Raw genomic sequence first — 18617 nt, 5'->3', positions numbered from 1 at the left:
GTCTGGTTATTTTTGCCAATTAAATGTTTAAATACATCGGCAATTCTCTCTTTTGTCCCGCGGCTGGCTGCCGCTTCGTCAACTTTGGAATGCTTGCGCTGGCAATTTTATTAAACAAACTTTGGTATTTGTTTTAAATTACCACAAATAGATAAGTGCGCATTCATTCGCGCGGCGGCCTAACCAAATTTTAAATGCCAAACAAAAAGCAGAAAGCTTGCTGATGCACTCACAAAACACCCTCCCATAGAGTATATATGTATGTATAGCCACCCCTGGAGCATATAAATTGGGATGCGTTGAGATTGATATTTGTATTTTTGTTGGTTCTACGCTTTGGTTTGCTGGTATTTGCTTAGCAGGCGGAGATAATTCAGCGCTTTCTAGTTAGCTTTCATTTTACGCATCTACCCTCTAGGAAAATTTGAAGCTCTTTTAAAAAAGTCAAAATTTTAACTGGTTTACGCGACAAACAGGCTTTTGATTTAACCACGAAGGCATTAAAAATGAACTGTTGGTAATGACACCGATTTTATATAGGCTTATGAAACGTAGTCTCAGTTGACGACCTTTAATGCACGCATGCTTGGCAGTCCGAACCCATTAATGATGATTTTATATGTAGTACTAGCATCCTAGAAGATTTTCAGGTAAAAAAATAGTATGGCTTATTGGTCTAAGGTCTGTTTCTTTGTCGCGAGTACCAACGCTGCTCTTTGAACCACTTGCAATAAGTACACTAACGGTTGTTTTCTTAACTAGCTTTTAAAATTTATCTGGCCTTTAAACAAAAATTTTGTTCCTAAAAATTTAAAAGCTACTTGAGAAACGATAAGATCAGAGTTGGAAAAATTTGGTACTTTCTTCCTAAAATCCCATCAAAGGGATTCTCGAAAGTATTGCAAGGTTAAGAGTTCAAAATCGTCGAATTTCCCTACAGGGCTTATTACAGTATGCGCATGTGTGTTGATTTGTGTACATAAGCTCATTGTTCGGATTGTTGTTTTTCTCCTGTTGNAAACGATAAGATCAGAGTTGGAAAAATTTGGTACTTTCTTCCTAAAATCCCATCAAAGGGATTCTCGAAAGTATTGCAAGGTTAAGAGTTCAAAATCGTCGAATTTCCCTACAGGGCTTATTACAGTATGCGCATGTGTGTTGATTTGTGTACATAAGCTCATTGTTCGGATTGTTGTTTTTCTCCTGTTGTCGTTGTTGTTGGTTTTTGTTGTTATAGTACTTCTGCAAATAACTTTATTAGGTTTTAATCATGAGCTAAACAAAGTAAATTCAACCCAGTTCAACTTCTGTATGCGCATATAAATATGTATGTATGTATGTATCTACTCGTACATCTATCGCTTTCGTGTTGGCTTCAAACTTAATTTCTGTGTGTGTGGCTTGTATGTACATGGTTTTTGTGTACTATGTAGTATAAAGAGGAATTCAGTTCATTTTCTGCCACAAATATTAAATATTTACACAATCAAATGAAATTTTTGAGAGATGCTGCAATTATTTACTCAATATATACCAACTTCAAAATCAAGTCACTATTAAAATGTGAACGAAATATATTAAGGGTATTCAGACTATATTCGTTAAGGTCTTAATTCGGTATTCGGTAACTCCCACCATTGTTTTGTTTTTGTAAATTACCGAATAAATCATTACCAACTTAACGAGGTGGCAAGTCTGATAATGTGGTAACACACGCGTTAAAATATCAGCTGATTCCTTTCTGTCACTTATTTGCTGGAATTTTCTCCCGTGGAATTAATAAATGTTTAAAAAAAGAAATTCACGTCAGCTGATTCGAAAGTAATTTTAACCAAAAAAGAATAAGGTGCGTTCAAAGTCGAAAGTGTTACCGAGTTACCAGATAACCAATTAATACATTAACGAGGATAGTCTGAATACCCTATTGTGTACATATGTATGTATGTACGTATATATGCATGCATGCATGTATGTACTAAGTACGTGAGAGGCTTTGGAAGCCAAAATCTTTATACTAAGAAGTAGTCGAAAGTTACCTCAAAAATTGGACCTATGAAACTGGCTCCTAAAAAATAATCAAATTATGGAGAATTCAAAACGTAAAGTATTTCAAAAACTAAAACCAGCTGCTTCAGAAATTCTAGCAAACATTTACAAACAAACGTAAATGTCTACATATTTTTATCTGAACTTCGAACACTCAGCCCACAAACGAAATTGATTTTCGCGCTCCGGTAGTTGAAAAAGTGGTCTGAAGTACTTTCCATACTCTGTTCTACTACCGACTGATGCAATGTCTGAACTGCTTGACGGTCTAAGCGGCCGACCGACCATCCACGGCTCTTTGTACGACCTCATTGTGTACCATCTAAATTAGTTTGCACATTGGCCACCAGATTGGCAAATGCAGCGACGCATTCGTCAAAAAGATACGCAAACAAACATTTGGCATAACAAGCAAATACACAATGCCGGTAAATATTGACTTTTGATGAGATTGGAAAGAGGTGAGCGCGGCAGTTGGGAAGGTGCAAAGCGAGTTGGCAGGCGGAGTGTGGTCAAACAGAGGAATGGAGATCAAAACTAGGCGGGTCGACATCGAGAGACAGGTTGAGAATGTTAAGGATGAGCGCAAATCCAATTATTTTACTAGGCTATATTTGTATTAACGAGCCTGAGGAAAAGACGAGTCTAGTCTGCTTGTACTGTACATACAATGAAGTTCCTAATTGATAAGGGCCTAGTGATACTTTGAAGGCAAAGGTAAAGTCCATAAATTATTTCAATAGCTAGTTGAGAATTTCAGATCTACGAGGCACCTCAAAGGAGCTTGAAGGCAACCATTTTCTGGCCTTATCCTTAAAACTATCCGTCATCTCGGAAAGTATTAGGAAGACGTCGAAAATACCTTCTGAAATTCCATCCAATTAAGTATTTTATTGGGATGGCAGACTTTAAAGTTGCTTTCAATCTCCCAATGGGAGTCAAACGGTTTTCTTTCAGCTAGCTCCCGCAACTGTTTGGCTGTGGCTGCGCGGTCTACACTCGGATTCTCGATGTATAGACGCTCTCAACCACTGAAAGTCGATCAAAATTGGCAGAGATGACTCCAACGGAGACCGTTCGGCTTGACTCCAAACACCTGCTGCAATAAACAAGGAAACAAGCGGAAGTTAGCCTTCACTTGATTTCGATTTTTAACCACCATCTTACAGCCAGGTGGTCTCAAACCCTAACTACCGTTATTGGTTTAAAAGATGAACAACAGAGAATTTCAAACTGTGAATCAAACTTTCTCCAATCGGATCCCGAGAATCTCTTGATTGCTCCTTTGCCTTGAAACTTTTAAACATTCTTATGCAGACCTTTTAACCTTACACTTCTTTATCAATTGAAGGGATTTTCTGGAAAAAAAAATTTTAAAAACTAGTTTTATTTATAAAGAGACTCGAATTTCAGAGGTATTTGCAAATCGGGCCAGCTCACAAAAACGCTAATATTTTTTCTATATATTATGAGGGAAGTCTTAAAATATAATACATTTTGAAATTCCGATAGAAAAACAGTACTAATTTTTTTTTCAGGGTGTGATGCACCCTAATGTACATATAATATTTATCTTTTAATATTGAACTGGTATCCACACCTGAAGAAGTGAAGTCAGGAGGTACCAATGTTTGTAATAAATTATATAAATGACTGACTAAAGTCGCGTTTCAGTTTTGAATATATTTTTACTTTATTTTATGAATCTTACTATCATTTTCTTGTCCGTTTTTCTAGTTTTCTTTTCGATGTCCTTCCTCCTGCGTTATAGTTTTCTCGTAAGTTTTGTCCGTTAGTCCAATCTTACATAAATCATAGACAATATCTGCATACTCAGAATTTGGAATTGACACTGAAAATCCTGACTTAGGGTTGAAGCCCTCATTTTCGATAGGTTCTCAACCTTGTAGGCCAATTCACGGAGTTGCCATCAAGCAATAAAATATTAGCAGTTTTACCATAAGAGTTACAGAACATGAAAAATTATTTAATGTATTTCCATTTTGAACCGAATGGAACTATTTTTTTGAGTGGTTTACGGTTCGGTTTTGGCCTTCCAACTTAAAGACGGTTCGGTTCGAAGCCCGAAAAAAGCGCAGTGTGGGTTCAAAAAGCGGTTCCGTTCAAAACCGGTTTGCAGCCCTGATTACAATAGGAATCTGAAACGTGTCTTTCGTAGACAGAATTCATTACTTAATTCAGGATAACTAGAACCATGATCGACGTTAAAGCTAATGAATTAAATCAATTAATTAATCAACACAAATTTTAAAACTTTACCAAGTCCTTCAGGTTTCCTTAAAATCCCTTCAAAACTCCTCAGCAGGCCCCTGTCTTCTCTTACTTAGAACATCTCAAACTCACCTTCAAGCCAACACACACAGATTCGGTTCATTTGCATATTTCTCTTTGAATGGCAAATGTGCGCAGCTGAGAACGCGAAAAAGCAAAATTAAAAATTTACGATTTAAATATGTCACTTGTACGAATTTGCATTTTCAAGTGTCAATCGCGCGAAATGGCAACAAGGCGAATAATGTTATGTGTACGATAGCAGCAACAACAACAAAACAGCAACAACTGTCATTCAGTTAAAATAAAGATAAACTTTTGCTTGACAACTTTTGCGAATGCGGAAGTGAGCAGGGTGTGGGGGGGGTAAGGATTGGGCTCGAGAAGGATTGCTCGTTTACAAAGGTAAATATTTTGACAAGTTACTTAGAAATGCCGCGAACAAGTGTGCTACTATTTGACGTTGACATTCGATGAAGTTCGACTGATTTGCTGGCAAAGAAGAGCAGCAGCGAAGGATTTGCAAACATCGTACTTTGTTGTACATGCGCCTGTGCAGCCATCAGAAAGTCAGTCAGTCGGTGTTGTTGTATTTGGCGCAGCATCGGTGTCATTGGTTAAGTTTAGCTTTTCAATTCAACTTAAGTAGCTCGTCTAATCTACAAATTTCGGTTAGCAAAAGTGACGCTTGTGATGCCGTGATGCGGCGGCTTGAAGTGGAACACAACTATTGCCACATAGAATGAATTATTAATACAGCCGCGAACGATACGAAATGTTGGCAGTAAAATGTAAATCAGCTCGCGAAATGTATGCCGTCAAATGAAATACTTAGAAGGTGGAAAATGTTGACAAAAAAAAAATATATATATCAAAAGCTCATAAGTGGAGGAATAAATTCTAAGCAACTTATTTGTGTGTAGGCAAAGTTTTCTTTAAAACTGACTCAGTACTGCAAGTTAGCAAACTTCAAAAACATTCAATTTAAACTTGCCACCAAAACGCCTCCACTTTTCTAAAGTCCTTCAACAAATTTAAATCACTTTCCAAGTCAAAAACAAAGAACGTAGTGTATAGTGTAGTCCCACGACACGCTCCAATGACAGTTCAATTGCTTGTTCTCGCTTTCGTCCTTCACTTATTGCTGTTTTTGCTTAACATTCACCAAGTATTGAAAGTTATCGTTATTTCTTTATTTGTTTCTAACCAAATGTGTTTGGTAAAGTTTTGCATTTTCCGGAAATTACAACTTCAGTTCATTCAGTTGGTCGTCGCCGTCGCCAATGTTGATCGAAACAAAGCAAAGGACTTGTAGAGCTCAATACTTGACGCTACAGACCCACAGCGGCCCTCGAAAGTTTTTACTAAATTCAATTCGTTTGAGTTGTTGCCCCGATAGACGCGGACGGCGCTGCTGCGGCTATTGACTTTCCAATATAGCCTGCCGCCAACCAGCGTTCTGTGGGAGTGTGTGTGTGTGTGTGTACTGTAACTTTGAACGCTTTTCGATTTACTCTTAACTTTATATTCACTTTCATGCCTTTCATATGTGTTTTATTTTAATTTTGTTTGTCTTTTTGCATCCATCCATTCCTCCTCTTCCATTCTTCGTTATTTTAATTTTGTAGCGATTTTACGTTTGAAAAACTTTCCGAGTGCAAAGTAAAGAAGCGAATGAATGCTTTTGAACAATTTTTTTCTGCAATCACTCGTTGGTTTGATTGTTTGTTTGTTTGTTCGTTTGTGACTTTGTCAATACGTTGGTTGGCCGATTGGTTGGCTGATTTGTTCATTTGCCTACGCTTGATTTGTTTCTGGAGGAGGGGGAACGAACTGGAGTGGCACAGAAAATGGGCATTGATTTAAGTTTTCAAAGTTAAGCCAGCAATACTTGGCTAGAAGGCGATGGGGCGTATTGTTGCCTTCAGTTAAACTATTTTTCCGCAGAGCTTATAAAGACCAGGCGTTTAGAGCGCAGTTTGGAAGAGCTTCGTCGTCCTCCAAGCAGCTGCGACTGTGAGGATCTGGTGTCGTATTTTGTCTCGCCGTTCGAAATCCATCCGGACAATGTCCTGCTCATACCCCAAACGGAATTGAATGCTGCGGCTTCGTGAGCTTAACGTGATTCTTGACTGAATTGGTCCAGAAAATTAGGGCAGAAAAACTTGCACTCGCCTGAAGCTGATGCGTGGCACATCTATCCAAGAGTAATCCAAATACAGTCCAAATAGAAGTACCCCCGCACGGTGGTGCAAAACGCGAGATTTACTACTCAAAAAGGTCTTATGTTCTTGACGGATTTGGATTTTGAAGAAAATCGATTTTTCTGTTCCTGTTAATAAATAATAAAAACTATTTGAAAACAATTATAGAGTTCCGCGAAAATTAAAAAATTTTGAAAGAAAAATTTCATATGTTATAAAAAAAAATTTACAAAAATTTAAAATTTAGAAAAAGTTTAGGTATGCAGTTTCATAGCCCATTGGTGTAATAAACTGCATGTTTCAAGTGGTTAAGAAACGCGTTACTTTTTAATATCAGCACTAAAATTTAATACAGCCTAGCTATAATTCCAAAAAAAAAAAAAAAATATTTTTTTAAAAAGTTTTTGACAGAATTCCAGATTTTTTTTTGCAAGTTTTTTCGGTGTTAAGGAACCGCATATATGTTGTAAACTAGTTTTTACTATGTAACATACTTTAACAGGACCAAGAGAAACCATTTTCTTCAAAATTGTAACTTTCTCTGAAATTCGCACTAAAAAAGTTTTAGATAAACAAATAAAAATTTTAAAATTAGTTCCCTAAGCCTCCGTAGAATTTAATTATCCTTTTTAAGAAAAAATGGAGTTGTAGACTGTAAACCTTTTTGAATAGTAAATTTCTCGTATTTGTCAATGTTATTGTGGCTTGTTAACATTTTATTTTTAATATTTCTCGTTTGTACCACTGTGCAGCTTGAGGTTGCTCTTCGTCAGCCACGTAGAATCCTGCATCAGTACTGTAATAGAGTTCAGGTATTCGCCTGACTAGCCTTGGACGGGACAAGGACACTGATCCCCTCAATTCGAGTAAATATTTGCTTCCTTGACTTCGCACAAATCAGTAGCCAATTGTCTGAATCCTTAATGGAAAACACTATAGTAATCTTCAAGCCTAAATGGGATATTGATGGAATCGAATGAGTCGGAGTGGCCCCACCGAAGCTCCCTTTTTCATTGCCGTGAGCCAAGGCTCCAGATTTGCCCAACGAGGAGACTAGAAATGGTGCTAGTCTGACTGCAACCCTTGCGGCAGCGTCCTTTTCCGACTATGTCGACGAGCGCCAGATTAAGGCCTAGGCAGTGAGGGGTCCTTAGATACAAGGTTCGCCGGAGGTATCTAACACTTCTTAGTAAATAAGTTGAGTTCCGTTTTACTAGGATTTACAGCAAGTCCACTGTTCGCATACGATTAGACCACTTAATAATCAGGTTCCAGCGCTCTTGAATCAGATCATAAACGTTATCGAAATTTGTATTACTGCCATCCACACAGAGAATCGCCCGGTAGCCTATCAAGGCCATTTTCACCATCTTCAAAAAGGGTAGCTGGTTGGTAGCACTGCGTCATTATGCCGCGACAGTTCTATGAATCCAAATACGAGTGGCGAGTGTCCTCAGAAGGAACATTATAAGGACATGATTCACAGTTCCTTGATGTCGAGAAAGGCACCCAGTGAAGTTTTGGGTATGAATCCCTTCGCTATCGACCTCACAAGCGTATGAAGGCGGTTATGTATAGCGCTTGGCAATATGTATCAGCCCTGTTTCTAATGAGCAGATGAATCGGCCCATCCAGAGCTTTAAGAAAAATCGAAAAGAGCTTTTGTCGACCTTCGGTATGAAAGCCACCGTGAATACTCCAACACGTGGGGATATATCCACAAACAACGCAACTATCGGAGAAAAGATCCTACCAAACGTTCAGACAAAAGTCGGGCATACTAAGGAATTATGGATGGTCCAAATTTGTTACTGCCTTGGTCTGTTCACAATATTCCCCGAAACTGTTTGGAAAATTCTTAGCCTGTTACAACTACTACAGAACGAAGCCAAAGGATTTCGGAGACAGATTGAAAATATACCAAGTTATGGCCAGGTCCTGTTGTAGGGTAAGTTGTTCCAAAGAAGAAGACATATCACGAAATTCAACGCAGGACGTGGAAAAAAATACGCCGGACCACGCTTTACCACTAGACCAACCTGCCTAAATACGCCAGGATCGATTAACACAATATGGATTCAATGTACAAATAACAATTTAATAAGCATAAATATTTATCCAATTCACACATTCTCTTATTTTTAATTTTAGATTAAAGTATTCTGCGTTAAATCTTTGCTTACCTGAAACGTCGCCAAATCCAGCACCGCCATGGAGACCAACAGATTGAAGGTTGCTGCCGCCAATGACACAGTGCGCGGTGGGATGCATTCACCTGCGAAGAGAACAAACAAAAATTACAGTCATCCAAGCAACTCGATTGAAAATACAAAAAAAAAAAAAACTTCATCTCAAATCCACATTTGAACTGTCCGGATATGGAGCTAATAAAAACATAAAAGGGTAAAATGACTAATTTCCGCCTTTGCTCACATCTCACGTCAGCTAGCGTAGAATCGACAAAAGGCCAATCAAGCGTAAAAATGCACTTTGCACTCGATTAGAATGTACTTAGACGTTTTACGAATGTGCGAAAGGCGAAGGAGAGCAGAATGTATTGCCGAGTAATGAATCACAGCCAAATGAGAAAAAACAAAACAAAAAAAAAACATAAAAAAGTAACTGCATTTGCCACTATCCTAAAATAGCAATTAATTTTCTATTTTTTTGTTTTTCTTTAAATTCTTTCAATTCTTCAGTTCTAGTTTCCTCCGCCAGCGGCTACTCACCGATTGGCACAACGCACGCGTACAGCATCGATACTGATCCAAAGAGTTCCGTGGATTTGGCCGCGCCCAGGAAGCGCGTCGCGTCTGTGGGTCCTGCGAAAGCATAGAAGGAGAAAGAAAACAAATGTTATTCAAACGAACTAAATTGGTACAACAAATTAGCCAGAAGATGTTAACAAACGGCTAACAAAATAGCCGACTTAAAAGACTCGCACAGCAGTTGCATCACGTTTACAACTACAATAAAAGGCAGTTAGTTATTGTTCATTGCCGAGTGGCCAAAACCACGTTTCAGCTACTGGTGTTAAAGACTGGTTAAAGACTTTGTATGCGATTAGTTAGGCCATCGTTTTTTGTTGCTTACCTGCCGGACAGACATCAATGAAACGTGTGAGGAAGCCAAGCGTGGCCAGCAACGAGAGCACCACACTTTGATGATTCTCAATGGATTCGCGTATTTTCATGCAACGTCGCGAAAGGATTTCGATGAGACCAATTATAACGGCATAGCTGAAAAGAGAAGATGAAGAAATTTAGTACGTATGCAATGAAAAAATTTATTCGTTTAAATGCGCAAGACCTTAAGAGGGATTTCAAGACAAAAAAAAAAGGGTCGGAATGTTAAGTCCAGCACGCCCCTCATTGGGATCGGATAATTTTAAAAAAGTATTAAGCGCTTGACACAGCGCAAAGTTAATGCCGATTAACTAACATACAAATGCGCATTAGAATTTTGAATTTAACCCTGGCAGACGCCAGTAATGTGCATTGCCTTTTTATAGATACACAGGCAGCACCTGCACATACTCAGAAATGTATGTCTTTGTAGTTTTGCTCTATTTCTTCAGAAAACTCATTTGCATTTGAAATGCGAAAAAGCGCGAATTAATGGAAATAAAAGATCCTTATGAAGATAAGAATTGCAATCTGTGTAGCGCATTATTCCTCAGGGCGCCATGACTTTTTCACTGGGCTTATGTTCTGTTTAGGGGAATAGCAAGTACGCGGTTCATCAGTTCATCAATTATCATCTTCACGATTTACACAGTGTGGTTCAATTTCTGATCCCAGCAACATCAAAAAAAATGTGTTTTTGAATAGCTTTCGTCCTTTCGCAGACAATGGCAAACCTTCGAGTGTACTTTTGCCATAAAAAGCTTCTTCGGAGGTGGACTAAAACTGTACATCTCTCCATTTGTGTCAACATCTAGAAGCAGAACAAGAATTGGAGGAGAAGCTCGACCAAACACGTAGACAACGCTTAAGCTCCAAACAGTCGTTTATTGGAATATGATATCCTGTTCATCCCCAAATAACCTAGGATATAATTTTAGAACTATTTAGAGGTTTCCTTTAAATTGGAAAAAGCCTTGTATGTAAAAAAAACGGTTTTTCGATTAAAAAATTCGGTTTATTCGATATCCGATAAAACCAAGATTTCGAAAAAAAACGCCTATAGATATCAAAAAAAGAACTGGTGGAAACCGATTTAGAAAACCCGGGCCAATCACTCTGTTATGAACGTAGGTATGAATATATTTAAAGTACATAAATATGTTCGTAAAATGTTATTCGTATTCAGGGATACAATTTCGCGAACATTAAACCTGGAATGGATTCTGCAGTAACCTGAAAAATAGAATCAAACTCATTATTTTTACTTCCAAAATCGAAAATTGTTCTAATGCGTCGTAGGCTCCCCCAAAATGAAGCGAACAAATTATGCGAAGTGGTATTGACGTTACTTTTAGTTAGGGCTGCCAACCGTACTATAATATATAGTATTATACTATTTTTTAAGTCTGCGTACTATATACTGTAGGAAAAAAATATAGTATGCAAAAATACTATATTTCTTCAATTATAAACAGGGACGGTAACCGGTTTTGAACCGAACCGGTTTTGAACCGAACCGGTTTTGAACCGGAAAACCGCTTTTTTCTATTAATTAACTGAACCATTAACCGAACCGAAATTTTCCACAAAAGTTTGATCCGAACCGAAAACCGAACCACTTTCTTTAAAGGTTTAAAGGTTCGTTTCAACCAATTTTCGATAGATAAATGTACCTACTTTTTTCTTTTTGTTAAACATGGTAAAACGTACCATGTTTTTTTTACCATGTGACAATATCAAATGTAAAGGCAGCCCATCTCACTTGACCCTTAACCTTGCGCGTTGTTGCACTTGACACTTGACACTTAAATTTGCGCATTATTTTTTTGTTTTTTGAACCGTTGGACCGAACCGAAATCCCGGTTCAAAGACCAAAAAAACCGCTTTGACGAAACAATCCAAAAGTGCAACAAGGGTTCGAACCGCTGAACCGAACCGACCAAATTTTTCATCCGGTTCACGTCCCTGGTTATAAATATAAATATATATCAGTAATTTCTAAGAAAGAATGTTATAAAGTGGATGACATTTATACCGAAATAACAATACTACAAGAAATGTACTTTAAAACAAAGGATCCGCAGATCAAAAATGGCAACATTTTTAAAAATACTTAGAAAGATTTACCAAATTTACTTAAAATTGTTTCGCTTATGCTCTCTATTCCTGCAACTTCGGAATTCCTAGAAAGAGTTTTTTCTATTAAGATAGTGAAATGGTGAGATGAAAGAAATAAAGCGACTACCTCACTAATAAAAGTGAACTTTTGATTTATATCTATTAATTTAAATATTGATTGCGATATAGCATATGATACTTTCAAAGAAATATATTTTTTTTTATAGAGGAAATGCATAAGAAAAAAAAGATGTAGACTTAAAAAACATTTTTACTTTTTCTTAAAAAAAAGTACTATATATATTTGAAGTTTACTATATTTTTTCAGATTTTTTTGAAAAAGGACTATAAAGTTCTTATAAAATGTTGGCAACCCTACTTTTAGTGCCAAAGTGTGAACCGTCCCATTGCCGAGGTACGAATATTTCTATAGTTTTTTGGATAATCTGGTTGCTCTGCAGGTTCTGATTTTAAGTCTGCTTTAAATTCTCTTAGGTAATCATAATAAAATAAATAAATATGCGTCGCTTCATATACTTTGCTAAGTATTTGGTCAAGCTCCTTGTCAGCCTGTGATGGCCGATTTGATGTTCTCACACAGGTAGAGTTCTACGCCGCCTCCGAACTGCAGCTAGTTGGGAAAAATTACACCTGGCAGGTTGGCCATAGATACCGCTATTAGAAAAAATGCGTTGGATGTTGCTCCGACGAGGGCTCGAACTAAAAGATCGTCACTAAGGCTGAAAAATCCACACAAAGGAAATGCTGAACACTTTCTTTGCTACATTCTAGCTGCCAGATGCGTGCAGTTCTATAATAGTTCAGGCATATCCTTGCTGCATGCTTGCCTAGAAATAAGTGTCCCGTTATGGTTGCTAATATGCTGACTGCTTTGTGAGTGATCTACTCAGCAGATTTGAGGTCGTCCTCCTATCCTGTTGTAATCAGATTATGTAGAGTGAGATCTGAAGAAACCACATTATTTAAGACAATTGAGTATTTGACAAATATGAAAACAAAAAAGGGTATACTAACCGCCCCAAGTCTTTACATTTCAAAACGGAAAACCAACTTCAAGTGAGAGAAAATATACCGTAAATTTGTAAATTAAAACGAATAAAAATGTCAACAACTTCCAAAAGCTCTTCAGTCAGCAACAGGCCAACATATTTATTTGTAAAAATTTTCTGACCGAAAAAAAGTTGAAAAATAAACTTGAATAAAGTTGAAGCCCCACAGCCCTACACATTACAGCCACGCAATAGAGAAGTGCAAACGTTCATAATGGCAACACTTTGGCCACCAACCACAACTCCCCTACTCCCCTACCGCCTCATGACAGCGCTCTTATACTCTCTAAACACCAAATGACGCGTACGTGTTTTTAAGTAGCGTGTGTATTTGACACTTGTTAAAATATTTGTCCTTTAACCAATGCAAACGCGTACGACGATCTTCCTCATCCGCTGCCACGCCACGCTACATCGTAATCGTGCTTGAGAACAAGCACAGGCGACTTGGTAGTTAGTTATCCCTTTTCTGTGTGTGTGTGCGAGTGAGTGTGAATGCCGTTTACTGCTCGAGTGGGTGACAAAAACAGCAATGAAATGGCAAACAAGTATAAATATGAAGCAAAAAAAAAAACAGTCATGCCGAATAAAATATGTAGCAAATAGAATGACGAACCGAAATGAAATGAAAGAAAGCACCGGAAAAATCCAACCGAATCGCGCAAACAAACTGTTACAATTCACACAAGCGCACAAGCGCTCATTTAAAGCAAAACGGCTAACAAGGATACACAAGGATGCAGCAGACATTTGGATAAATAGAGAACTTTGTGTTGGGTGAAAAAAAAACAGTAGACAAATAGAAAAAGCCGCTGCCATTGCCAGTTTGCGCTTGAGTAGCAAACTGAGTAACAAACAACAAAAACCATGTGGTGAGGCGAGGGCAGTGAGACAACGGCGACTCATCAACACGACATCGACACGTCAATGACAGCGTGCTAAGGCGGCAACAACAACAACTACTTCAGAAAAAAATAAATAAAAGGGCATGCAGCTAGCATCGGTGGGAAAGCAGCATTATCCTCCTGCTCTATTCGGTAAGAATATTTAACGAACGTGTTTTTACAGCTAACAAGGATGTTAATTTTATTTTGTTTACTCTACTACTACTAACACACAGATGCTCTTAGGCATTTGTTCGTGTGTGTGTGTGTGTGTGTTTGCGTGCAATTCGTCCCTTATCCAGCTGCACTGCATTGTAACTGGGTGTAACTCTAAACAATTCATTCGATTCTTGGTCCAGGGGATAGATAACTTGTTTATTTTTGTTGGCACTACACTTCAGCGACAGCAAATGTTGGTAAACTTTGCGAATGATGGACAAGTGCATGAGTACTTGCACAGATGCAGGATAACGAGCAAAAATCTAAGATATATCAGTATACTATGCATTCCTACAAACATATGGTACCTAGCTGAAATCAAAAAATGGGAGGGTTATAGGGATTTCTCAACACTTCTGCATATGCAGTTATGCGATTGCATATCTACTTCTAATCCTAGTCTAAGAGTTACACATATTTGGATGCACTGTTAATGGCTAAGTTCATATGCCAAAGAGGTGCCACTTGCAGGCCCGTAGCCACGAACACCTACAACCACTGAGGCATCCTATTTCCTATAGGGACTGACAAGGTGGATGGCGAATTGCCTTAGAGCTTGACAGTTGTAGAGGTGCTTTTTCGATATCAAACTTCGAAGCTTCGAGTTCAAACTTCAAGGAATTAAAAGAGGTGGCCCACAAGATGGTGTCTTTTCGTACGAAGCACTATTTGACTCTTACAATCTCTCCTATCTTGCTGGTGTCTCTCCTACAAAATCAACGGCGACCATTTTAACCACCTGAACGAAAGTGGTCAGGCTGCAATTTCTCCGCGAAAAGAAAAACGATGAAAGTTGTTGGCAACATACGCACAACCACTTAAACAGACGTTGTAACGGCAAGCCCTCAACGACATTCACCCAAAATAAATCAGCGCCTTTACAAACACAGGCGCTGTGAAGGCTGTCATCGAAGTTTATTTATCACCCATTCCATTAAAGAGATGCAGCTACGAGAGACCTGTGTAACTCTGTCGCAACTAAGATCTGCATACTGTAGCAGACGAACCCCGAATACGCAACACATGTGCGACTCGTGGAGACCACAACACGGTTTTATCGAAACGTTTCACCTGCCTCCTTCCCAGCCTCCCCCTCCCTTTGGTCAACCTCGTAGAAACACCACCTTTTCTGGATCTGTAGTTGTTTGAGTTCGACAGCGACAGTAGTGCTCTTCCAACAACAACAACGTGACACAAATTGGTCTTAGATCAGACTGCTTTGCTATCTAGTTAAAATGGGTCCACGTCTACATATGTATATATACTTGTACAAGGTGGCGCAAAATTAATCACCCTATCGGGGTTTGCGCCAATTGGGTAAACAAATCGGCGATTAGCTGCTCTACTCGAACAGAGTGATACTACAAGAGTCGCTCCCGGTGTCACTGAGAACGAAAAAACATCAACCAGACGACGGGCCACGCAATTGGTTTTCACCAGACGGACCCTACAGCGAATTCTAGTGAAAGACTTACACATGTTCCCGTACAAAGAGCAAAAAGTGCATCAGTTAATACGTCCGTTGCGTGTGAATTACCGTCCAGCCATCCTCAATCTCAAGAACGAAGAGAACGATTTTGCGTCGAAAATCACCATGAGCAAGGAGGCGCATTTCCACTTAAGCGATTACGTCAATAAGCAAAATCTTCGTTCCTGGGCACGTGTGATCCACGAAAAGCCATTACATCCCCTCAAAGCCACTGTGTGGTGCGGCGTTCACGCGGGAGGAGTGACTGTTACTGGCGAACGCTACAGGGCTATGATAGACGACTTCTTACTATAGAATGTGTTAAACTGATGAGTGAAACCTGCCAACCTGATAGGTAAGCAGGCCCGGAACAAATAGACAACCCAACGTTTTCACATTCCACATATAGGCTTTTAATAATTTCGATTGGTATATGTATAATTTGTTCCTTAACCAAATGTATGCAAAATCTAAAAAAAATAATCAGTTTTGAATATAAAAATCAAGTATCCTGGCCAGAATATTTTCAGCCAGCCCACTCGCCAAATATTTAAGAGTTGCCGCTGGGAGATTAGATTTCTGTACTAAGTACTACGAAATATACATGACATCCTTAGACGATTACGTAGGTTCACTAAACCCTTTGTTGGGAACTCGATCAACTAGGATACATTTTACGCGAAACTAAAGTTATAAAAAACGTTGGATTAACCTAAATAACTACCTACGGAATGAGCAAATTTTGCTTGGGGAAGAGCTATATGACACGATTTTGCTTGTGTTGTTGTTTTAAAATGGACGTGTTATGTACATGAAAGAGTCAGATATAGTTTCGTAATATTACTAAACCAGCAATGTCTTAAGAAAATCAGCAATTTTACCCGAGTAGGTACATGGAAATTCAAACTTGTTTTGCGATAGACACTCAATCAGCAGGTTTTGATATTGCGCTTCAAATTCTTGAACGAAACTCAGCGCCCCAATTTGGGCAACTTAACACTTCCAAGTACACATAAAGAAAAGTACTAAATAGAAAAGTGATCAAAAGCTACAGCAGGAAATGAAATTGTAAATTCCACAACCAACGAGTGGCAGAGGTGAGAGGACGCTCCAAAAAAAAAAGAAAAAACATGCTGGGGATGCTTATTGTTTGCTTAAAGGCTTCCGATCCGCATTCGACTGACCAATGATGCACTTCTGAGCAAATGTAGGCTTTGTTTGGTGATGAAGTTCGAGAGTCATTTTACTTTATGCACACATACTAACATACCCGTAGATGTATGTTAGATACATATTTGTCCTTGTGCGGACTGGACACTGTAAAGGACGGATGCCGTGTTGATTTAAGAAAATTATTAAGGATATTTTTGTGGCGCTGATGAGTTTGCTTTGAGCTTTTTTTTTGGGCAAGCAAAGTGCCACATAAAATCTACGAAAAGCAGTATGCGAGCCAACAGGATGTGTCAGTCAAAAGGGTGCCAAAATAAATACATACATATTTATGTGTACGTATGTATTAGCGGGAAGGACACTGGACACTCGAGAGTAGGATTATGAAGGATGTGGTTAAGGCCATAAGAGTGTTGGGTTTGTTTGTGGGCATTTAGGCGAGTTCGAATGTGAACCAATATGTACGCGTGTGTGTGCGTCTTTTATGCGCAGCAAAGCTGTCAACACACAAATGGACACGTACGCTGCTGAGTAGTTGACACTGGCGCTGATGATGGAGAGCTTGAGAGCATGAGCAATAATACGAATGATGGATACGTTTTACGTTCAAAGCACACAAATGTAGAAAAGCAGTTGGCGAATAAATAAACAGAAATACATTCATGTAAGGAAAAAATAACGATATCGGGTGGGATGTTATGCGAAAGCAAACGGAAGTAGGCATCCCAACAGCGTGGAACACCAGTTTGCGATCCATAATGACAGCGCTCTTATTCCTCATACACACCCCACCCCGCTAGAGTGACAGGAATTTGAGGATTGAGTAATGGACACTTTTATTTTCCGTGCACTTTATGCCACTTTTATGTGTCAAAAAGGGTCAAAATGGATTTTGTTTAACGTACATGGCATAGATGAGCGCGTAGCCAAAGGAGTTGGGGAGCACGACGTCAGCGAGCCAGTGAGCCAGTGAGCCAGTGTCAGCAAAAGTCACACAATTTATTATCTTGATTTGTCATGCTACGATAATCATTCATATTAGATATGTATTTAGAAATAGAAAAGCGGGTTTAGTCTCTCTCGTACCCCTTTGAAAGCTTCAAAAAATAACTCATCCATAAAAGCTATTCAAGCGCTGTGGTTGCCCACACTTACAGCATTGGGAGGCGAAAGGCGAAAGGCGAATCGAGGTCTTTACTACTCTCCAGTGCCGCTGATTGTTGCTATATTTATGTTTACGAGCGTCAAAATATTTGCACACAGCAATTTTCTATATTGTGCACACACACACACACACATGGTGACAGCGCTCTTATTTACCTACAATTATCGAGCAACACAATCAATTTTGCTCTGGTGGCCAATGAATGAGCCGTGGAATCTGGCAAATTAGTGGGTGGATGGCGGGTGAGTGACGGCTAAGTGGTTGAGCACAGCCTGCAGCTCAAGTGCTCCCCCGCCCTCTGTATATTCTCCCTTAACGGTATTTGCTTATTTTGTGGTAATTGATGATGCTGATGCTGATGGTTTTGTCATTGCGCTTAGAGTCATCCTCGTCATTCGTTTAATTCATTTACTGTTTCATTTGTTATGATAAATCACGCGTGAATTTAGTTTGATTTGATAGTTTTAGTGCACAAATCAGCATCACTAATTGAAAGGATAATAACAATAATAATAAATACAATGCTATTGTTGTTCTTACTTTCGTTAAGTTGTTGTTGGTTGATAATTATGATATTATTTACACAAATTTCGGAATGCAATCCGCAATCATTTGTTTAACCTAAAAACATAAAATTTATGCAGATAACATTGATGATGAGAAGATTTGATGAGTAAACAGGAGATTCGGTGAATGACATGGAAAGGTATGCCAAATCTATAATCAAGAAGACAAAGATATAGATAAAGAGGATGAATAAGATAAAGATAAAGACAGGGATAAAGATAAAGATAAAGATAAAGATAAAGATAAAGATAAAGATAAAGATAAAGATAAAGATAAAGATAAAGATAAA

General features: G+C 38.6%; 1 protein-coding gene across 1 annotated transcript in view; it reads right to left on the bottom strand.

Annotated features, from left to right (window-relative positions):
• The window catches only part of ssp3 (SCAPER domain-containing protein short spindle 3), a 66691-nt gene that overhangs the window by 9243 nt on the left and 38831 nt on the right, over window positions 1-18617 (bottom strand). Inside the window, exons 7-9 of the mRNA XM_017620580.1 lie at window positions 9636-9781; window positions 9272-9364; window positions 8726-8817 (exon numbers count right to left, since the gene is read on the bottom strand). Of these exons, the coding sequence (XP_017476069.1) occupies window positions 8726-8817; window positions 9272-9364; window positions 9636-9781 (331 nt within the window). The remainder of the gene's footprint in view (window positions 1-8725; window positions 8818-9271; window positions 9365-9635; window positions 9782-18617) is intronic.

This window comes from Rhagoletis zephyria, unplaced genomic scaffold (assembly GCF_001687245.7).
Source record: "Rhagoletis zephyria isolate East Lansing unplaced genomic scaffold, Rhagoletis_zephyria_1.1 Rzeph_scaffold_02199, whole genome shotgun sequence".
Lineage (NCBI taxonomy): Eukaryota > Metazoa > Arthropoda > Insecta > Diptera > Tephritidae > Rhagoletis > Rhagoletis zephyria.
The sequence above is the reverse complement of the archived record's forward strand: the minus strand, read 5'-3'. Positions and strand labels throughout refer to the sequence as shown.